The sequence below is a fragment of the Mixophyes fleayi genome, chromosome 5 (assembly GCF_038048845.1).
Source record: "Mixophyes fleayi isolate aMixFle1 chromosome 5, aMixFle1.hap1, whole genome shotgun sequence".
In the NCBI taxonomy this organism is placed as follows: Eukaryota; Metazoa; Chordata; class Amphibia; order Anura; family Limnodynastidae; genus Mixophyes; species Mixophyes fleayi.
Window position 1 is genome coordinate 102220869 of NC_134406.1, and position 24231 is coordinate 102245099.

The following is a 24231-nucleotide window of genomic DNA, read 5'->3' on the forward strand; positions in this document are numbered from 1 at the left end:
TGTGAGTAATTTTGGCCCATTTCTTCTGGGCAGATTTGGCCCAAGTGAGCAGGCAGATTTGCTCCCAGTTAGTCAGATGATGCTTGTGCAGCCTGATTTTCAAATAGTGTATAGTCTTCTCAATTGAATCAAAATCTGGGTTTTAACTTGGTTATTGTAGGACATTCACCTTTTCCTTCTTGAGCCACTCCAATGTTAGTTTGGCCACGTGTTTCACATCATAGTTCTGCTGAAAGTTGAACTTCACCCATGCTCCGTTTTTTTAGCAAACTAATATAGCTCCTCTTTCAGTATTTCCCTTTGTTCTGCATCATCAATCAATTCATTTTTTCTTTTTAACAAGACTATTGTGAGTGCCAAATATTCTCTGTACAGAGCTGCGGAATTGGTGGTGCTATGTAAATAAATGATATATAAATAAGGGATAGTGATGAAGGTGTCCAATCCCTGCTGGTGAAACGCAGCCCCACAGCATAATACTACTACCACAGTACTTCCCTGTAGGTATGGAATTTTTGAGGTAGGGGATAGTGGTGCCACTCATTTTGTTAAGTACTATGGCCAGGAAGCTCTATCTTTGTCTCATTTGACCACAAAACATTTTGCATCTAGGTCACTCTTCAGATTTTTGACAAATTCTAGACGTGCTTTTACATGGTTCATTTTGAGTAATGGTGTCTTTTGTGCAACGGTCTCACACAGGCCACTATACCATGTCTGAATTCTTGCCATACTTTGAGCAATCAGGGGATCCCAAGTCGACTTTATATACTAAATCACAACTCTAGACACTGACCCCCAAATATTTCAAGATGTTGAATACATGTGAGCAAAATTATTCTGCAAAATATTCATGGTGTTCTATACTTGACTGGGAAATGTCATTTGTCTCACTGTCGGGATTTGGCTTTGTTATGATTAACTGGGTGTTTGTAATGATAGCAAAGTAGTCCAGATTAACTGACCGTACCACACTGTATAATGATTGGACAAGCTTTATTCATTCAACAAAATGAAAATTTATAAATACATTGCGAAATGGTGAAACAAAAGCTGAACTTGAAGATTATATCACTGGAACTTTATACCTTTGGGAAATATCCTGAAAATCAGTTTGCGTGATATGTCACTGCAAATTTCATTAATCTCTCTATTATACCTAATATACCTATTCTGTACAATAGTATGCCAGCGTCTCAACGGGGAAATAACTCAGCAGGTATGTTGTAGACTTGGAAGTTGCTTTTTTAAAAATGTGTGCAGTTGTAAATATGCAGGAGCAAATATATAGTATCACTCACTATTAACTCGCTTATCTTACAATCTCTAATGTTCACACAACGTATGTGCGATAGATCTATTTGGAGAGACCCTGGCCATGGGTCTTCTGGCATTAATGCTGGCTTATTTTAGTTATTTTGCAAAGGTTGTAATCGCATCTTGTACAAGGATATTGTCGGGGCCTTATTGGGACCTTTTCTTGAAAGTAGCTGCCCTCAAATCTCTGTAAGCAGATTAGAATTGATAGGGATTGTAGGGCACGGATGAGAATGGTGGGTGATGAGGGAGAGCCCTGCCTCGTGCCTCTTTGAAGCTGGTATATTATGGATAAATACCCGCGCCCTTGGGTTATAATGTAACAATTTGGCCCATTTAATATAATTTGTGTTAATGTTATACTTGGACAAAATAGCCCATAAGTAGTACCATTCAATTGAGTCAAATGCCTTGGCTGAATCAATGGCTTTGAACGGCTAATTAATTAGAAGAAGTGGCATTGTGTACTGATAATGCCTTTACCATTGAGGTGGCATTCACCATTTAAATAAATCGGAGCTTCCCATTTGCTCTAGACAGACAGATCAGATGGCCTATGAGTTAGAAAAGAAAGCATGTGTCTAAAGTCACTGTAGGATGCATCTGTAGCAAACTCTTCAATATCTTCAAACTAGTCCTTTAAACCCAAGCAAAACAACAAGAAAACAAAATATATTGTCCTTTTGTGGAAGTACACAGCAAATCTATATGCAGAACATTTGGTAACTTTGAAATAGCTGGTAAATATTCACAACATTTCTGTATTTTATTTTGTCTGTGGGCCTACCCATGTTTATAAACTAGTAAATTACATCTATTACTGTTACAGGCTTTCTACCGTGCTGGATATTCGTTGCTGAAATTGAATAAAGTACCTTTTGCATTGGAGATGTTTGCTAATGGACTTCAGAATCTTACTCCCTCCTCTGATGTCAAAATTGTAGTAGACTTTCTGCATGGTGTATTAATGGTTTTTGAAGGTAATGCATATTTTGCATACATAAAGTTAATTTGTAAGCACATAAAAAATATTTTCTGCGCTGAGCACCCTGTAATTAACCAAAAACAAAACAAATTGCAGAATAGGGCAATATTGTCTATAGTGGATTGAAATTATGTGGTAACTACTTACACTACCCAAGCCGCAGTCTGTTTTGGTGACTGTGATCCCCCTAAAGCCATGTAAACTGGTGGTTGCCAGTAGTTTTAGAGTTAATAAGATAGCTCCCCTGCATTGCATTGATAACTAATCTGGGTCATCCAAGGCTGTTGGTGTGGCATGGTAGCAGGGTTGGGAATTAGGGGCACTGAGCAATGCCAATAGATGCTTGAAAATATAAATTAGTCAAAACCTTTCTTTAGCATAGACCCTGCTGTTCTAGAACAGTAAGAGTTCAGCTTGGGATATCGTTTAGGTGCAGTATTCCCATATATTAGTAGATCCAGACAAAACCAAACATGCTCAGCGGGCAATTTTTAAAAAACAGATTAAAATAACCTATAATAAATTGTTATCAGCTCTAGTCTGTTTAGTCCAGCATACATTTTTATAAGATTTTATGTCTTCAGAACATTAAGTCTGGCTAAGTGGTTAGCACTTCTGCCACTGAGCACTGGAGTCTTGAGTTCAATTCCCGACCATGGCCTTATCTGTGAGGAGTTTGTATGTTCACCCCGTGTTTGCGTGGGTTTCCTCCGGGTACCCTGGTTTCCTCCCACACTCCAAAAAACATACTAATAGGTTAATTGGCTGCTAAGAAACTGACACTAGTCTGTGTGTGTTAGGGAATTTAGAATGTATGCTCCAATGGGTCAGGGACTGATGCGAGCGAGTTCTCTGTACAGTGCTGCGGAATTAGTATAAATAAATGATGATGATGATGGATTTCTCCAAAGAGACCCCTTCCAATGCTGCTTAATCCTGGAAAGTTTATTATGCACAATATTTTTTAAAGATACTTCACTTTTTTTTTTTTTATGTACACTTGTTTTTTTTTTTACACAGTGCATGGAATGAGTTATGCTTTCAGGAGCCTATTCAATATGATCTTGAGAGAGAAATACAGTAAGGAAACTTGGAAGTTACTAATTGTTAAACTTGTGAAACAACAAATGTACCAGGTAAGGGCCGTTGATTCTTCAAATCTTCATATTTGCCAGCTCCATGCACTCCAAATATTTATACACTTTCAGTGCTCAAGATTTTGGAATTAATAGTACTCTCTCTACACATAATTTTTTAATTTTTTTTTAAATATGTGTGGATGGCCTGCATGGGATCCCATTGCTTAAATGTTAACCAACACCAGAATTGACAGTGTGGAATCCCTCTGTCATAATGGAACTAGACACTATTCATTCAGGATATGGCTGAAGCCTCAGGGGGAAATGAGACCGCAAAAACGGGTAAGTGGGCCCTTCCTCTAACGCTCACTTCCTCTTGCTGATAGCATGGACTCTCCTTTGTGACAACCCTGGGGGAGGCGGCCAAGGTAATGGTTATAGGTAAAAGAAATACTACAAGTTCCAGCAAGACCTGGCAGCCATTGACTGCTTGGACATGCTGATGGTTATTGAACTAAAACTACTAACATGCCCATGGCTGCGAGGAGCTGCTGGAATATGTAGTGCCACCATAGCATTAATAGAAAAAAACCACTGTTTTAAAAACATTTTAAATAAAATAAAAGACTTAAACCCATAATGTTCTTTTTTATTGCACTCCTTAATCCTAAGAGATCTTCATTCCTTAATTTTTACAAGGAGAGAGGAGAAAAAGGAGCGAAAACAAACATAATAGATTAATTCAAATTGCTCCTAGCAGAGGCACGCTCTAGATAAACCGCATATTACTGTTTTGTTGTGCATGACTGCAAAGATCACATTATATCAGTTAGACAGAAGAAGCCAAAGCTATATTCATATTTTTAATAGAGCGGTCAGTATAATAGCCTTGCGCTTGGCAGATTGGGAAAATCAGCAAATTGACAAAGAAAATATTGTAATTATATCCTTTATATATTCCTATTTAGTTTATTTACTTTACTAGTTTTATTTTAGTTTGAGGTGGTAGGTACTCTTTTCATAGACCAAAATTGCCATCACTGCATGTTGGACTTAATCTTTGTAGTATGTAATAAGAATCCTCTTGGTGACCTTTGCAAGCAGAAAATATTTTTTGCTTATATGTAGGAGGCATATGTGTGAGAATGATAAACCCACATGATACAGTTCAATACCTAATTCAGTGGTATACAGTCCTTGAAGTGTATCTAGTTGCCTATGTGGCCCTCTGATCTTCAAAAAAGGGCGCACCTTAAAGTTAATCTGAGTAATAAGTTAAAACAATACATTTTAGTAAATACATAGATACCACTCTGTAATAACATCATAAGGCATTTTGTAAGACAAAGTGTTACAAGCTCTAACAAACAAATCTTGCAATTCAGTGTGACTTCTGGATGACCAGATTTTTCCACCAACTTTATAGGTTTGGTGTAAGGCATATCAGATTTCTAAAGGGTGGTTTCCGTCTATCAATCTGCTGAAACAGTTGTTTCTAAAGAGCCCAATGATGTGTTCACATGTGTAAATGTAACCAAAAATAAAAAACAACTTTACAGCACACTTCTGCATAACAGGGCCTGCCTAAAAATGCTATCCTTGCTTTAATAATTAAGCCGAAATAATACACCAACTTCTGCAGGTGAAGGAGGGAGACCATGGGCTGCAGACTGCACATCCCTCCTCCTCTGATTTCGATGTATGGAGACGGTCATGTGATGCAGAGGAGGTCACATGATGTAAAATCAGTTCCTGTGAGCAAAGAATATAATACATTTATGTCTTGATCTCTGTTTTATGATCCATCCGCTCCCCAGACTCCTACTCCAAGAGCTGGATTAACAGGTGGAGATTGCTGGGTCTTAAAGTAGAGAATAAAAATTGGGTCCCATGGGACATAAAACAGAGAAAAGGACTTAAAGGGCATAAAGAGGGAAAACAGAGCTGTGGGCTGTAGTTGAAGGTTAGGAGGGCTGACTGTTGCCCATCAATGATTTAATTTCTCTGAATAATGCATTTGTACTGTACGCACAAGTGTTTTGGCTTTTGTGTTCCGTTTTTTGTTTTTTTTCCTTTTGTTTTTCTTTACTTTTCATGCTGTCTGTTTTTATTTGTTTTTTTTGCTAGTTGAAAACTGTTATACTTAATCTTTGGTGGAGTTTGCGGGGGCCAACATTCCTTGCTTTCCTATACCTGGTTGATTATATTGTACTCTTCTGGGATAGGAAATTATATATGGCATAATACATTTCCTACTGTAAATTATATGAATATTAGAAGTTACTGAGAAGTTTTGTGACCATATAGAAGCAGGTGAATACCATAATTTACAGCAAAAGTTAATTATTTCTTGTAAGTTTTTGAGCATTGCAGTGGTGACATCATAATACTCGGTTTATAAACATATTATTTGCAGGAGTTTATAAATATTTTAACATCGATTTTATATTCTAACATGATATCCTGAAATGTTCTACAATGTAGCATATAATAGTCAGCTGTCAATAAAGTACAGAGTAGCTGGAACCTGAGAACTTCTGGCCTGTATTGGTAGAAGTCAGTGCTTCTTCATGGAGATATTTTTTGCTAGCATGGGCAATATGTTATTTTTAAGGGGCCCCACAAGAGTCAAACAAGCAGCCACAACATATTATGCCTGGTAAGTTAAACCAGTGAGACATTTAATCATGTACTAACCTTCCACATAGACCCTGTGAATGTATACTTCCCAATTAACCGGAGGATCATATTGGGACTCATACCAAATGAGGCATGACCACAGGGGCACGTCCATATCACGATGGGGGCAATGGCCCATTTCATAATGGGGGTGAAGTCACACCTGGGGGATTGCATAGTCCAGTGATGGGCAAACTTTTTCAGGAGCGGGCCAAATAAAAAAGATAAACTTTAGGCGGGCCAATATAATTTATTAAAAAACTGTTACCTCTATAAGTGCAGCGATCGTACAGACACAGCACTTATTTCAGCAGGTTGTTGCAGATCCGTCTTTCTGGTGAGCCACTAACTGACAACACAGAAGCCAATCGAAATCCGCCTTAGTATATGGCCCAGCCCATCTCTTCTCACATGACTTTCAGCCATTAGTAGGCGGGCAGGTGTTTGAGTAATTAAGATACGAAGTGTCCTTTTAGGAAGGAGGATGAAGTGTAATGGAGGAAATAGCTGGGAAGGCATAAAAATGAAGGTTTTGACACACCGGGTCGGCCCTAATAATTTTACGCATATTTGAATGAAATTTTTTAAAATATTGGCGGGCCGGATAGAACCTCTAAGTGGGCCGGATCTGGCCCCCCAGCCGTAGTTTGCCCATCATAAATGTACACCTTTTATATTTCTAAAACATTAACTTTTTTTTTTCTTTTAGTCCTGCCTTTTTTTAATGACATCGCGTGACAATCTGCCTAAACATATTAATGACTTGAAAGTACCACTGACGAACATCTTTGAGGTAAAGTATCCACAATCTCCTTTTTTTTTTTTTTTTTAAATACCTAATAAATATATATATCTCAATAATTATTCATGCTTTACTGTTCACTTTAATCTCCAGAGTGCCATCGACAATATAGTCATTTATTTGTATAATATAGATATAGGGGCCTATTTATCAACGTGTGATGATGTGGCTGATTTTGTATTGCCGCTTATCACCTGTTGCCGTAATTATCGTTAAAATCTCGATGTGGCTGCTAAGCGATGCCCAGCTGCCTCCACATTACTGGCCCGGAGCTGTAAGGGTTAACTTAGAGTGAAACCGGACCAGTCTGAGGAGCTAGCCAGTTCACGCATGTGCAATGGAATTGAAATCCCAGACTTGTAAAAAATAAATAAAGGTAATAAAAATGTTTTAAAATTCAAACAATAAAGCATTGTTCTATGTTCTTCTTGCTATTGCCATCCTGAGATACTCTTATTAAATAGGCTTTCATGACAAGTCTTATTTAAAGATATGTTTATCTATTTGTTGACCTATTATTTAGTGGAACTGAGATTTTAATGATAAATTGCGGTGATAGGTGTTTTTTAATTGCTGCAGTAACCTGCGATAGAAAATAAGCTGGATATTAATAAATAGACCTAATTGTCCGTCAAAGCTTGTACACATGTTTTGTTTTTTTAACTGGCCTTTCAGCATGACTTAACCTTGCATGAGAGGCATGGAGTATATTGTAGGCTTGCGAGCAGGGCCTTCTCACTTTGTATTCCCCAGTATTGTATATTACTGTCTTTGTTGTAAAGCTTTATGAAATTTGCTGGCGCTTTATAAATAAATGCTGCTGATGATGGAGTGAAACACATAATTAAAATATTAAAGCTAGTATTGTTTTTTTGTCATTGAATACTGACTTTAAAAGGCATGTGGCGCTCACTGCATTGTGCATTTGTGGCTACTGTATGGCAACCATTGTGAGCTCTATATAGTTTATGATATAATCTGTATTTGCATATAATTATGAGTGATTATTTTTATATTGCAAATTTTTGGGATGGGGGTGGTCGAATAACTTTATTTTTTCCCCTTATAACTACTTTTGAACTGGGAAACTTGAATTTTCCCAAATTTGTCCAGTACCTCAAGGAGTTACTCTTGGTGATGTAATCCTGTGTCTTCAAAGTAAACACAATGCAGAAGCAATACAATGCATTTTAAATGGGCAAGATTATAGTTATCATAGTACTAAAGCAAAGTTCATGATCAAGGACATACCATCAGACGTCAGATTGTGAATATGTCCTCTACCAATACACACATAGTTATTTATAACCTCCGCTGCCCAAATGCACTTACCTTATTATTCTCTGCTTCCGTTCTCTCCCTTCTTGATGTGATGTGAAGGCTCCCAGTCACCAATAGATTGGGAGCATGCTGCACTGTGATTTGGTCACTGCGTTGCTTGCTCCCAGCCTATCATTGTCTGGGCCTCTGCATTGCAAGATAAACATAACAAATAAAAAGTAGGGCAGGCAGGTGGCCCCTTATACCTGTACCCCCTGAAGGGCAAAAACCCCGCAACCTTTGGGCCACAGAATTAAATTGTCTGTATGATCACCAATAATATATTAAAAATCCTACGCTATTTATGAAACCTCAGTTTTTAGCATCAAATAACCATTGTTTTCTGTCCAAATGTATTCCTTTTATTGTCTATCTTTGAACAGCTTTTTAAAAACGAAGATTTTTAACGACAAAAAAAACAATGTCAAATGGAGTACAGTGATTTTCTCTTTGGTGTGTTAGTGTCTGTATAGATCCATTCTTGTCTGTAACTTTTGACTACTATCACAGTCTTCGTTTTTTATCACTTTTTTTTGAGGTTGGTTGTCTAAATGCCTGGATTTGGGGTTTAGAACGTATTTTTACAATAAAGGGTGTAAAAAATGGAAGTTTTCCAGGGAATTTTGTTTTTCATTTAATTGTTGGGTTATATGGGTTATGTTTGTATAGAAAATGTATCTGTTGGAAATTAGTGTTTTTGTGGCATGGGTGAAATTGAAGTAGTTTAACATATATATTTCTTAGATATGTTGCACTTTGCTTGGTAGGCCGTTTCTGGAATGAAACTCCAAGTCCATGTACTCTCTGACTATGTTCATTTACATTTTATTCTCTTATTTTATTTTTATCTACTTCATACTTAAAAGAAAAATACATAAATTAAAATGATAGCTACAAATGTAAGAATGTCATCTTCCAGTTGTTCTTGAGACGTCAGTTTATTTAACACAAACATTTATTTAGCATGTTTATGTTTACATTAGGGCAGCATTTTAATTTTATTACTCACTTTATTGCCTTCCAGAAATATGTGAATTCTGCTTCATGTGAGAATTTAAATTCCATCAGTGAGCTTGTCATTTGGCTCATAGAGATGGGTGCTAATGTGGAGACCATAGGCGAGCATATTCTTCATGCCGTTATCAAACTCTGCATGAAATCAGGTAAATTAATATTGACTAATATTTAATATGTGTGGCTATTTTGTAATTTGCAGATGCATGTTCAGGGGCAAACTCTGGATTTTCAGAGGGGGGTTTCCACACCACGGCGACAGTGGGTGTGACCAGCATGCATGGGGGCGTAGCTATAATTTTAGAGAGTGCTTGGCTGCTCTCCAACCCTCCCTATCCCCATAATATACATGAGCAATGCTGCGTGCTCTACTGTTAGGTACATGTAGCTCTCTTTTCGAGCAGAGCCATGTGAAGCGGGCCACCTCAATTATACAGTGCCCCAGGCTTGGAGGGGGGTTTCAGGGACTAGGAACCCCCCCCTTGGTTTGCCTATGATGTGGTGGTGGATTTATGCATTTATTGTGATAGGAGGGAAATATGGTGTCTATAATATTATTTCCATTACACTAATCAGACAATTTCTTTGTAAAATGTCTTGAGCTCACATTTTAAAACAATTTCCCAGAGAATGCCCCCATTTGTTAATTTCAGTTACTGCATACATCATAATTGTAAACGGCACCTAGTAAAAACGCTTCTCAAACTGAAATGTGTTTTATTCTTTAAAAATCTTAATAAATAAAATGATCATACAACAGAACTGCTTTGTTTGCATACTAAGGGTAAATGTTTTTCAGCAAATTAATGAGATGTATTGAAAAGAAGGAATGCTGCTGATGATAGATATATACATACACTAAAGTAGATAGATCAGTAAGCTATATATCTCGGCGATGCACTTAAGAGGGGGTTCCCTTGCGCTTGAATCACGCTCAAATTGTTGTTTTGAATCAGCAGGCAAAACTGCACACATCTAGGAATTATCCCCAGTGAAGAACCTGCACTCTGCTCTGCTCCTCCCAATCTCCGCAAATACAGCATTGTTATGTGAAACTACCAGGACTGGGAGGAGCAAGGCAGTGAGTGGAGGCTGCTCATTGGGTATAATTCACACGTGTCCAGCAATGCCTGCCTATTGGAAGAAAAAATAAAGAGTACAGTGAAAGGCTAATCATTAGCCAATCACCTTGCAGTCATGGCTGCTTATTGAAACTCCCAGGCCTGAGGGAACCTCCCTAACTCTCTTGTACAGTGAGAAGTGTGATAGAAATCTGATTCCCACCCCTACTGACCCAGCATTTTAATACCTGACATGACAGCAGCTAGACCTGTAGCACAGGAAGGGAAACCTGTCCAAATAAATATTACACAAATTGGAAGGTAAATCTTAATTGTTAAGAATAATTGCTACATTTAATATTACATGGCGGAATTATTTAGCATTGGAAAGTTTAACAGTCATTTTGAGATAATTTATTTATTTAATGGGTCAAATATTTACATGTCATTGTCAGGGATAATATAATATTTTTGAGTGGCTTAAATTCATGTGAGCTTGGTTAAAATGCATACTGGGTTTACATGTGCATTGTTCAGTGATTATTAAGGGTTTTTTATTGTAAGGGGGTTATATCTATGGGGTGGGTTAAACTTGAATTTGGGAGTATTATTAGTTAGGGTGACAGTTTTATTTTAAAAAAAAATATGTTTGATAAAGCTGCAAAGAAAAATAAAACTTAGATACATAAGTGCCTATTTATCAATGTGCGGTGATCAGACTGATTTTCTGTTGCCACTTAACGCAGTGATAAAGATTCATTTATCTCCACAATTTATCAATAAAATATTGCTGATACTCGGCTGTCTCTTCAGTACTGGCTCGGAGCAGTAAGAATTAACTTTACCGGTTTGCCGGGCCCGTCTCAGGCCTTCAGTTGCATTTACTGGACATAAAAAAAATAATTCTTAATATTGTTTAAAAATTCCAAAAACACTTTTTTTTTTCTATGTGTTAAAATGTTAAAATACACATAAATGTTTTATTCAAAGAATAAAGCAGTTTTCTTTGATTTTGTTTTGTTATCACCATACTGAGATGTACTTGTTCCACTGCAATCCTTGATAAATAGACTCCTACATGCTTTGCAGGGTAAAGTAATCTCCAACGTAAATAATGGAGGTAGCACCTTGATGTATATGGGGAAGCCTCATAGCCATCAAAAACACCAGTTAGCCATAGGGCTTTTTGCCTGTTGTAACTTACACAGATTCTGGATTCTAATTATAACAGATATTTCACATACTTACACTGTTACATGACATATGCGATTACAAGAGACATCACTTATAGCTGTGCATAAGGATTGTTCACAGGAATTTCAAAGCTGTGTGTATCACTGCTATATGTGTGGATCAGTGGATCTTGGTGCTGCACAATTTATTGGCGGTGTTCTCAAGTTGCACTCCATTTGGAACGCAGCTTGAGATATCGCTCATATGGACTAATATATGTGTGCCTTTGTTGGGAGCAGGAACCTATGTATACAGCTTGGTTATTGGGCTGACCCCCAAATCACTTGGCAAACTAGCAAGGCCCTTGGATCTTTTTACACTGTTACCCAATTTCTCGTCCTCTCAAAGCAGTATTGTATGACTTTTGAATGTATGTCTTTGGAACATGGAATTTCTCCCATGATCCATACATATTGACATCTGCCTACACTGATTCTGGTATGTTTGTGTGGTTATGGTTAAACAACAAACTACAAAAAAAATTCTGTTGCAAGTTTATTGTGGTCATTTTTTTCTTTGTTCTGAAAGCATTTGGAAATTCATGTCTAAAAATTCTGTGTTTGTCTCTGTATATTAGGTATACACGTGGAGTATATAACTGCACTCCGTGTATTGAGCCTACAAGTGTCTACTTTAATATATTTTGTATATTGAGAACTCGTGAAAATGTCGACATTACATATATAACAGTCGAAGAGGCCTTCCTCTATGTGTAGGCTATATGGCACTGGTTAGGGGGTTGGGGTTATCATATTTAATTAGTGCCAAAGTGGAAACATTTGCATTATACAAAATAGTCTGCTTTATAATGCAGTAACTAAATGATTTGAACAGTGTTCTGAGAATTTGCTGGTGGTGGGATCACCCAACTGTTTTTGTGAGGAAACCCAAGTTTGTCTATATTTACCAGAGCACATTTAACTTTTCCTTTGATACATTTCAGTTTTTGAATAGTTGTGATACGTTTTGTAATGTACAAATGTAGTAACTGGTTAATTTATTTTAAAGTCCTTCTTCTTCTTGTATGGATGTAACCAGCTGTAAATCACCTTCTCCAAACAGAGCCTTGATATCTTGACAGATTACTGTTGCAAAAAGCTTGATTTCTTGTACAAGGTTGAGTTGAGGTGGAAAAGAAGTAACAGTAATATTGACTCATGGCAGGAAATTGATGCAGTAGAAGGTAGACAGCAAGTCAAATAACCTTAATGCACAGTATGTATATGATGCTCATATTCTAGCATAGGAAATCTGTGTGCTTTGTTGCTAATGTGGTGTTCTGGCTGTGCGTTGAGCACCAAACTTTTAAGATTTAAAAGGACTGTAGAACTGTTGTTCTTAAGTACAGGTTTAGTATGGATTACAAGCACAGTCTAGAAAACTGTAGTGGAAAATAGCTAAAGTCCTGCAAGGTATAAGCTGAAAATTCAGTCAGCAAATCTTTAATAACATGTTAACACTCTTTACACAATTTTCATTTTTCTATTTTCTTAACAGTAGACAATGGACTTTTCAAACTTGTGTTGAATATTAAGCCAACCATGAAGAAATCTATCAATGAGAAAGATGGAGATGGCAACACAGTTCTGCACCTTGTAGCATCTTTTTCATCACATGTGTATACGCCAAAGCGTAAGTGCCTGAAACAGAACAATTGATTTTTCTGATTAGTGATTGTGGGTTTCCAGATAAAAAAAATTGAGATTTGTATTTTCTAGTTGCTTGTATGTGACGTTTTCTCACTCCAGTAATAATAAAACTCTACAGTTTTACTTACCTGGTAAGTGCCATTTTCTCCGAATATCAGGAGCTGTGGGGCTAAGAACTAGCATGTTTGAGGCAGCAGAATTGTCAATGCAACTTCCATATAAGCGTTCCATTTGCATGAACCGAATGGCTGTCTTAAGCAGCCCAGGTATATACATTAGCATAGGCCAGAGCAGTGCTGGATCATGGAAAGCTTTATGGAAATGCTGCACCCCAGTTAAGTAAAACTCTGTATTTTGGCTTAACATGGTGAAAATCACACAAGATGTACATGTTACGTTTTGGGTGGAGTTTTTCTTTGAATCTCATACATTATATGCACATACCATCTCTATAGTTTAGTTTCTCATCATGAGTTAAACTTCACTGTCGATATACAAAACATTTAGCACTTTTCTTAGTGTGTTATCATTTTAATATGCATGTTTCCCTACACTTGTGGGAAATTATAGGGAGCATTAGCGAAAACCATTCCATTTGCTAAATGACCATTAAAAGGAGCATGTTTAAGGGGGGACATGTGGTAAACAGCAGGATGACAATTGAGAAAAAAAATCATGAAATGCCATCTAGCAAGATAAACTGCAGTATTCTGTAAACTCACCTTATGTAGCATTGTTAAAATGTTTACCCTGTAGGTCAAGCACAAGATGTAAAGATGCTCTTGAGTTACGGAGGTGACCCATGTATTGCCAACAAACAGGGAAAGGATGTCACAAGTATTCTCAAACGAAATAAAAACTTCAAAGCAGAAGACATAATAAAAAAGCATTTGGCAAGCCAAATTCCCACCGCAGATCCATCAACCAAGCCATCAGGTATTGGCTATGCTATATTGATTGTTATGTAAACCTGACTATATATGGTGGGTAGAGCAGTCTACACAATAGTAATTCGTATTACACACAGTACATTACATTGTGTGCCAAGTATGGTTTATTTTGCTCAATCCAAGGGTATTTTTAAAGTGCATAGTTGTGTTTTATGGTCTTCAAATGTATTTTTTGTCTAATATTACATTTATCTTTCTCTCCTTGGCATGTTTGTAGAGATGTGCAGTTTTGCAGAAACCAAGGCGGATTCACTTGATTCTGCATTTGAGCAGTTCACAAACTTCTGCAAGCAAGCTGGTCAAGTGGATAAACTTTTTGAACATAAATCCGTTAAGAATTTTTTGCGAGTTTTGTCTTCTGTGAAAGGTAAATAGTTATTGCTACCTACTATCACTTTGAGTACTTTTTTTTTTTTCCCTAAAGACCAATTTCTTGCACCATTCAAGATATGCACATATCCTCAATGTATATATCCTGTTATGGCAGGTACTGATGATTTTATAAATATATTGTAATCTAAACATTATTTTTAGCCAATGCCAGTTAATGTAGGAATACCAATAGTACTATATGATTTGCTTAACTTGTCTTAGTATTTTTATATTTATGTGACTTTGTATATGCTGTTTATCATTAATCTATAAAGTGGGTATTATTTACTGCATATCTCCAAAATGTTTGTAGTCTTTTTGCCTTTTTTACTTCTCTAATGGGATTTGAAAAGCAATAACCCGACAACAGTAGAGAAAGATTATTCCTGTCTCGTAACAGAAATACATTCCTTAGGGTAAAACAATGACATTTTACCTCTGTTAGTTGTGGTGGATGCAACAAGAACTACTTGCATTATAGAGATCTTTGATCTCTATAATAAATGTTTTCTCTATGTCCACTGAAGAGTCTGATGCAACCAAAAGGGAACATGTTGCCTTTACTGTGCTTTCTGTGGTTGGTGAATACGGAGAGTAGATACTATTACTTTGCCATTGCAAAGCGTTATGGATACATTCACTGATCACTGTATTCAATCAAAGGCCTGCATGGTGGTGAAGAACTGACCATACAGGTAGCAGTATGTATATTGTGAATTGTGGGTGGTTCCTCAAAGTTCCCTTACATAACTAGATCATTTTTATAGTTGTCTTTTCTTAATACCAATTCTCATTGTCTGTTGTTTCAGAGATTCCACCTGACCTGATATGTGACATCCCAGATTCTATTGTTGAGTGCCTCATCACACAGTTAATACAGGAAAAAAAGTGGCAAGAGGTTCTGCTTCTACTTACTAGAGATGCCAGTGGAGAGTCTGTTGAGGAAGGACTGATTAAAAGATGTCCTCTCCCGAACATCAACATTGGCCATGTTATAAACCATCTTGACTCCAAAGTGAAGTATCGATTGCATTTAATCAAGCTACTTTTAAAACAAGGAGGTACTTTTCTATTTCCTTTTATTTATTCAGTTACTTGCCACTTTATGGTTTGGTTGAATTGTCACTGTATTTTGTTCCACTGCAGCAGCTATTTAGACATTACTTTTAAGTTTAGCTTTGACTGGATTTCATAGTTATAATATAAATCCACCTGGATCCCCTCTGTGGACTCACTAGTCCAGGGCTTCTCTGCTTTAATGGGGGGAAACGGGGGTGGCTTAACAGTGATTGGTGCTGCAGATGCCTTTCTCCCTTGAAATTCCCATTTCTCTCTCCTACCACTGGGGGACACTGCCAGACATTGGTTATAGTAGTGGGATTGGGAGTTTAGGCACTAAAAACTCTATGATTTTTACTCTCTGCTATGCCCCTCCTCTCCTAGATACCTCAGGTTTTTTTTAGTGCCTTAGGAGTTAGGCCAGTTTGGTATAGGCTCCTGCCTATACTTTCTTTAGTGATAGTTTGTTACGTTTTTATTTTATTTTTTCTCAGTGGTGCTTCGCGGGGATCTATCCTAAGTCCCAGAGAGGGTGAATAGTCCTGGGCTTTCTTCACCCTGATCCCCGCGCAAGGTAAGAAGTGGCTGATGCCCGGGTCTTCCTTTCACCTGTCTTGCCGGCAGTTCATCCCCTAGAAGCGAGCTTTTAGATGATTGATAGTGCCATTAGGACTTTAGGTGCCCACGGGGGTAGTCCTCTTCAGCGGGCCACAGAGATAGGTCGCGCGAGGGAGATCCAGGATCCATCTCCACGCCGACGGACTAGCCGGCAAGCCCCCTCCTCCATACCCCTACCTCCCCTGACAATGAGCAGCGGGGGTCTGTTAGCGCTCCCTCTTTGATAGAGAGCGGCGCTGCATGAGGAGGGCAGACATCACACACGCTCCTGGGCACTGTAACAAGCGTGTTGTGGAGAGGTTACCGACAGCCATATTATAGATGAGCTGTTTGGTAACTTAGAGAGGAGCAGACATTTTTTTGACGGCGGAGCTGGAGGAGGACCTTCGATTCCCGCTCTTCTCAGGATCCTGCACAGCGGAGTCGCCATCTTAAACTCATACCGAGCAGCTGCATGTCGCTTCTCTCCTCTCATTTACCTCTTCTGTGACTGGTATCGTTAAATCCTGTGTTTGTTTGTGTACAAAAACATTTTAAACATTCATGGTTGATTGTTCTGCCTAGCGGGAGAGGTTAAAAGTTACTTTGGGGCTGATTTGTACCCGGGTATATAGATCTGGTTACAAATTGTGTATTGCTGTATTCTGACACTAACTGTTTAGACAATAATCATTATCTGTCTAGTGATAATCAGTTTATACTGTATTTAACCAGTGATGTCTAACAAAGAGTCCTCTGACAGGGGATCCTCTGGAGGGTCTGCATTGTATTTTACTTGTGCCATGTGTAAAGTAAAACTTTCAAAAGGACAGCATGACAAAGGTGCCCTTTGCGCTGCTTGTGAGGCCGGATCTCAGGAGCGTCCCGCCCCAGCTCAGACACCGGTAGCCATGATAGAGCCGCCTTGGGTTAAATCCTTTGCTGCAACCATGGAGAAGTTTACTACGGTGATGTTACAGGCTGCAGAGATACGTCAGAATGTAGTTACAGACTCTCAGGTATCTCTCTCTGCAGGTCAGCGCTCCACACATGTAGCAGGGGGGAGTGACCAGACAGAAATTGCAGGCACATCCTCACAGAGTTCTCTAACTCATAGTGATGATCGCCTACTTGCGGTCTCCCACAGAGCCAAAAGGGTTTCACTGGATGTTAACCAGGGTCGTAGCCCAGGCTCAGTTATCCCATCAGATGAGGATGGGGATATAGTCTTGGATACTCAGAAGGAAGACTCGCTGAGTATTATGACCACCTCGGTGGGTAATATTGAAAGTCTGGTGTTGGGTATTAGGCATAGCCTTGGTTTTGCTGACCCTACACCTTTGGCTCCCTCAGGATTCTCCATTTTCAAAAGGACTTAATCTCAGGTTATGTCTTTTCCACCGTCATCAGAGATGGTGCAGATTGTGACGGACGCTTGGTTAAATCCAGGCAAACAGTTCGTTATGCCGGGTAGATTTTAAGAGTTTTTACCCGCTTTCAGCAGAGGATTGTATTAAATGGGAGGTGTCTCCTAAGGTGGACAGACCAATTATCAGGTTGTCCACTTCCTCTGCCAGTCCTACCCAGGAGAGAGTATCTCTCAAAGACCCCACTGACAAAAAGTGTGACAATGCTCTCCGGTCCGCATATGTGGCTTCTGGTAGCTTGTTTAGGCCCACTATGGCAATTGCATGGGCAAATAAGGCGGTGCAGATATGGGCAGAGCAGTTGATCTCGGCCATCCAGAGTAATGCTCCGCTACCTGATCTCCTGGTTCTCGCTGAGCACATTCAGGAGACGGCGGATTATATGGGACAGGCATCCATGGACGCAGTAGCAGTCAATGCCAGAATTGGCGGTTTTATTATGGCATCACGACGTTCCCTATGGTTACTTTCGTGGACGACGGCTGCTGAGTCAAAGAGGTCCTTGGAAATCCTGCCTTTTGATGGAGTCACTATGTTTGGGCTGGTGCTTGAAAAAGTGATTGAGGTAGCCACAGGAGGTAAGAGTAATATTCTTCCCATGGGCTCTCGTAAACCGCGTCAAGCTCTGTTTCGGTCCTTTCGCTCCTTCTCTCAGGGCTGGGGCAGCCCACCAAGGGGTCAGCCGGCTGTTTCCAGAGGAGGTGGCGGCAGAGGTAGGAGCGCTCCCAGATGGGGAACGTCGCGTCCCAGTGAAAAACCTGCAGCATGACTCCTTGGCCCCCACGCGGGTACCCGTAATCTATTTCTCTTTCTCCACTGGGGGACACTGCGCTCCCTCCCTTGCTCTGTAGACGATCTGATTATGAATGTTTTTGATTTACATTCTTTTGCCCTTTGGGCAGCTCCTTATAGTACACTTGGTTAGTCAAAACTGAGGTATCTAGGAGAGGAGGGGCATAGCAGAGGAGGGGAGTAAAAATCATAGAGTTTTTAGTGCCTAAACTCCCAATCCCACTACTATACCCAATGTCTGGCAGTGTCCCCCAGTGGAGAAAGAGAAATAGATTTTACGGTAAGTAAAAATCCTCTTTTCATGCTATTTCTTTTATTCATGAAAGGAAAGGGAAGATACACATACAGGAAGTGTTTATTTAAGTCATTGTTGCTAAATTATAGACTAGCATTTCTAAAACCAAATGGATCATTTAACTGGAAACACCTGGTTAAATGAGGTACACTAAGCATATTGAAAGAAAGAGCTTCCACACAGATGTGGCTCATGCGTTAATTAAACAAGTAAAATCCCAGCTTGGTAAAAATCCATGGGTGAGTGGAAATGCATAATCCAGGATTGTGATATTTACATTAATTTAAGGCACAAAACAGGAGTATAGATCAATTGGGCGCAAATTTCAACTTAGTCTGTTTAATCAAAAACAGCCCATTGAGATTTCCACAGAGCAGGATATTAGTCTGGTTACTTGCATAAACTGTGTTGCCTGGCAATACATGTTTGCAAGTTTGGTGGAGCAAATAGCACAAGCAATGGCTACCCTGGAGTAAGGTCAGATGAATCATCCTTCACAATGATCTCTACGAATGGATAAGTTGTTATTATTAATATTATTAATGTTTATTTGTATAGTTTCATCTTATTTCATAGAGCTCTCCAGAGAATATTGAATCATTCACATCAGTCTCTGACCCACTAGAGCATACAGTTCAAAGTCCCTTCTATGAAAACACAAACACACAATGGGATATACCCAAGCAATATATGAAATGGGTGGGTGCAAATAGTTGTAATAAAAAGTACTTTTATGGAATGACTGTTTTAAGACTATACCTTTCAAACTGAGCATCTGCAGAAGATCTCGCATCCAGAAGATAATGTCTGGTAAGGGTATGAAGGGATGACCATCTTGCTGGTTTGCATAAATACTCTGCACGCCCAGGAGGCTGCCATCACACTTATAGAATGTGCCTTTATTATTTCTGGCACCTTGTGACCGTTTCCTTGTAGGCCTTCCCAATGACCTCTTGGATTCATCTTCCAAGAGTCTGTTTTGATGGAGCTTGAAAATATCCTTCAGGAAATACTAACAGTTGATCAGTTTTTGTGAGTTCTTTTGTTGTGGAAAGATCTACAGGAATTGCCCTGATTAAATTCAGGGTATGTAAACTCTTTTTTCCTTTTTTACTGGTTGGTCGCAGAAAGAAAAATAAAAGAGAATGCTTGATGGGCAGACGTGATTACTACCAGGAACAACACATTAAGCATAAGCCATTTTAGAGGATCCTCCTGTAAAGGCTCAAAGGGTTCAGATTTTATAACTTCTAACACTATAGTAAGGTGCCAGAAAAGTTTTGCTATGAAGGTTGTTTTGTTTCACTTAATACCCTAGAAAGCAACTGATTCTTGACGTCTGCCCGTGTGTGTAGCATATCTTGTGTGACATAGCTCTGCGCATGCCCAGATATGGACATTACTCCAATAAACACAATTGCATACAATTAATGTCTGAGTGCAAACGACACTCGCAAATGTCTACGACTTGAGAGGTGGAACAAGGCGGGGATAGGGCGTTTGTTTGTTGTAAGTACTCTTGTTTTCACCAGTATATTTTGCACCCAGTACAGGTCAGGTGTAAATGCCGACTGATAGTGAAGACTGACATAGCATAGTCTTTGATTTAAAAATTACACGTATGCACGCCACTAGCTATCGTATAACAAACTGTATGCATTGTATGTACAGTACGCATTGAAATCATCTTTATTTAATTAATCTTAACAAAAGTATTTTTAAAAATATATTTGAAATTATCTGCATAATTATACTATAGAATTGTTATTTTATGAATTCATAAAAGCTCTATGCGTTCTGATATGACCTTTTATTGCTCTTCAGATACGCTTGGGTGTAAATACGACCAGAACTACGCTCAGGTTGCATGCTCTCTTAAAAAACGCAATTTACGTGCAAGTTGCGTCCGGACATAGATCAGGCCTTAAGTGCTGACACTTTCAGGGTATTAAGAGCAAGACCCATATTCAGTCCACCCTGATGAAAATCCAGAATCTATGGGATGGTTGCCGAAGAATCTGGATTCAAACATTTAGTATTGCTCCAGAAAATAAATGTCTTTCAAATCCTATCATAGGTAGCAGAAGAATTTTGCTTTCTAGCTTTAAGTAGCACCTCAATTACTCTCACTCTACATAACCTCCAAAACAGAATATTTGGATTGGGATGCAGGATCGGTCCCTGATGTAGAAGATCTCACTGAGATGACAGAGGCCACAAGGCTGTTCCAGCAACATTCCTAAAGCCGCTGCTAGCTATGGGCGGTGTGGCCAAAACGACAGCACTGCTATGACTTCCACTGATTCTCTCTTTCCGTAGCGTGAGGACAAGGAGTGAACACATACCCTAGTTGGAAATTCCATGGAATTGATCGAGCATCTATTCCCATTGTTCTGGCGTTTCTTTGTCAGGAATAAAATTGAGTTACCTTGGTGTTTGAGGATGTCGACAGCAGATGAATTTGAGGTATCCCATACTTCTTTACTAGGAGTTGGGAAAACTTCTTTGTGTATAGCGCATTCTCCTGCATGGACTTGATATTGACTGAGATAATCAGCTATCTTTTTGCCCTTGCCTGCTATCTGCAATGAAGAGAGGGATATAAAAAAAAATTCTGTCCAGAACATAATTATGTATGTTTCCACTATCCTGGTCCTGCTTATTATGCCACCGTGTAGGTTTAAGAAACCAGCACACTGTCCCATTGTCTGAGAATACTTTAAGATGCTTGTGTCTTAAGAGGAGTTGAAAATCCTGAATTGCATACCATACTGCCCTCGTTTCTAGAATATTTGCGTGAAATTGTCCTTTGTTCTGTAGTCACACTCTTTTGTACCACGTTTGTTTTTAACTTCAATAGTATTTTATTGTTTTTTTTCAAGGATTATGGGGTACAGAAAGTAAGAAGGGGAGGTAGCGGAAGAACATAAAAAAAAGGAGAGTAGGGGGGTACATAGCAGGGAGGAACACATTAGACAATACAATATCTATAATACACTCTACACATGAAGAATGTAGGCAAAGTTGCCTCCCTCACAGTTTGAGAGATTACCTTATTGAAATGAACACGAAAACGTGTCTGAGATTGTTTGTGAGATTCATTAAGTGTTGGTGGCTCAAGAGGCAGTTTAGGGTCTATTCGGGTTGGGGAGACTCCCTCACCTTTTTTAACATACACGTGCCATCTGAGCTATTTCATAATCGGAGATGAGGGGGCAGTGGAGTATGTAATCCCCACTGTCTCCATTTCAAAGCTATTCTGCACTTTGGTCACTACTTTTTGTATCGGGGTGGATGTGGAGACTTCCAGCATTAGGCTATGGCGGCTCTTGCGGCAATCAGAATATGGCCAAAAACATATTTAGCATGCGATGAAAACTGTGGGGGGTAGTGATGATGGCGTGCAACCTCCAGGGTAGGACATAGAATCTGGGCAGTAAACTTATTGGCTAATTTGAAGACTTGTACCCAGAATGACTAAATGTGGGTGCAGTTCCAAAATGTATGTATCAAGTCTCCCGATATATTGCATTGCCGTCAACAGAGTTTCAACTAAAGGAGCCACGTTTTGTGGAGTCTAGTTGGAGTGTGATATAATCTGTTGAATAATTTTATCATCATTTCTGTATGATTTATATATTTAAACATTCGATATGAGTTTAAGAAAATGGCTTCACATTGTTCACTATCTAAATCAAGATGAAGGTCATTCTGCCACTGGATTTGTATTTTAGTCTTGTTTAGTTTTTGATGTGAAGGGGAGGGAATAGCGATACCAGAATGTAATGCTGGCTTTGTCTCCTTTCGTTAACTTTGTGTATAGCATAGCTGGTGGTGATGTAATGCTTAGGCCTAGTCTAGGGAAGGAGTTAAATCGGTGTCTTAACTGTAAATCTTTATAAAATTCCCAGGCAGGAAGGTGGAATCTTTCCCTTATTTGCATGAAAGAGAGTAAGCCCTGTTCCTCAAGCAAAACAGTAAACGAGGTTATACCATTCATTATTCATAGATTAAGGTTTAAGTCTGGGATTAACCTAGCTAAAGCAGCTAATGAGATATTCTTTTTTGGAACCATAGTTAGAGTTGGCGTCCAGCACTTTGTCCCATACTGCCAGGGAGTCTCTAGTTGTCCGTGGTAAACAGGCATTCATAAGTTCAGATTGGGCTTCTGAGATCCATTCTATAATGAACGATACACGAAGAGTCCTCGACGAGGCCTGGCGCCCCAGAACAAATCCCACCTGATCTGGGAGGATCGCTCGGGAGAAGGCCGTTGAGCCTATTCGCTATCAGTTTAGCATTAATTTTAATATCTGAATTTAGAAGGGCAATTACCCTATAATTGAGGAATGATGCAGGATCCTATCCCTGGCTTGGGTATAGTAACAAGTTGAAATACTAGCATCTCGTGGGGGGTCGATAGACCCTTGTGTTGTACCCGCGATGAAGAGTTGTTCAAAAATTGTGAGGAGTTCCTCCTGGGATGTAACATAAAAGCCATTGATATAACCATCAGGGCGTGGGGCTTAGAGTTTGGCATAATGCTGAACAAATATGTTTTATCTCTAGGATTAGAAACGTTTTCGGCCCATTTTATCCACCAGATGTTTGATTCTATGTTTGGCACGTTGGCTTCTAAACTTTCTGACCATGAGTTTCCCTGCTCTGTTGTCTGTTCATAAAATTTTTGCCTAAGTCTAGTCAAGGCTTGTTGTGTTTTTGTCATTAACAATTTCTGTATTTGACCTCGAACTTTCATTGTTTTGGGATTCTAGGGTTTGAAGTTTTAACTGCAACTCAGTTTGTAAATGTGCATGGGCTCTTTTTAGACAGGACCCTGTCTGGATCGCTACTACCCGCAGAACTGCTTTCCGAGCGCAACAGAAATGTTGGTGTCTTCTGGGGAGTTATTGTGGCAGTATTGATGGAGAGCATCCTTAAGATCTAATTTGGCTTCCAGAAGAGTCAATAGATATGGCGGCATACGCCAGTGCCTGGGGGGTACTACATATGCTCTCTCCTGGCACCATGTCCAAAGTACTGGGGCATGGTCAGACCATGACATTGGAAATATTTTAATCTGAGTGGCCTGTAGTGTCCACTTGTCGGTGAGCGTAGGGTCTATTCGAGAATATGAATTGTGTACAGAAGAAAAATAGGTATAATCCCCACCACTGGGTTCTGAGGTTCTCCAAACATCGTATAGATCATATTCTGCCATTAATTTAGTGAAAGCTACCACTTTTTTTTTTTTAGATGCGAACCCAAACTTCTGCAGCTGGGGTCAAGACGAATTTCTCACCTCCATGATCATAAAATATGCATATTTCTAAGTCCTTATCTGGGAAGGGTACCGCAGCCTCCTCAGGTTTGCAGTGGGTACTACCATTTTCAGTTCAAGGTACAGCCCTTCAATCTGGCTTCAGCACCAAAGGTATTCACCAAAATGATGGCAGTACTCTTACGGTCAAAAGGGGTATCTGTTGTACCATACCTGGATGACCTTCTGATAAATGCAGAATCTGCAACCTTTCTTCAGACCTGATTGCGGATAATAGTAGAGATGCTCAAATCCTATGGCTAGTTGATAAACTATCAGA

The 24231-nt window shown here is 39.1% G+C and overlaps 1 protein-coding gene across 2 annotated transcripts in view; it reads left to right on the plus strand.

The window, feature by feature from the left end:
- TRANK1 (tetratricopeptide repeat and ankyrin repeat containing 1) overlaps positions 1 to 24231 on the plus strand; it is an 84534-nt gene that overhangs the window by 24033 nt on the left and 36270 nt on the right. Inside the window, exons 5-12 of one of the 2 annotated variants that reach the window (XM_075212628.1) lie at positions 2147 to 2297; positions 3323 to 3438; positions 6770 to 6853; positions 9207 to 9345; positions 12988 to 13122; positions 13896 to 14075; positions 14307 to 14456; positions 15271 to 15522. In XM_075212628.1, coding sequence (XP_075068729.1) covers positions 2147 to 2297; positions 3323 to 3438; positions 6770 to 6853; positions 9207 to 9345; positions 12988 to 13122; positions 13896 to 14075; positions 14307 to 14456; positions 15271 to 15522 — 1207 coding nt within the window. Of the gene's footprint in view, positions 1 to 2146; positions 2298 to 3322; positions 3439 to 3585; positions 3724 to 6769; positions 6854 to 9206; positions 9346 to 12987; positions 13123 to 13895; positions 14076 to 14306; positions 14457 to 15270; positions 15523 to 24231 lie in introns of those variants that run through there. The other variant, XM_075212629.1, reaches the window with a different exon arrangement.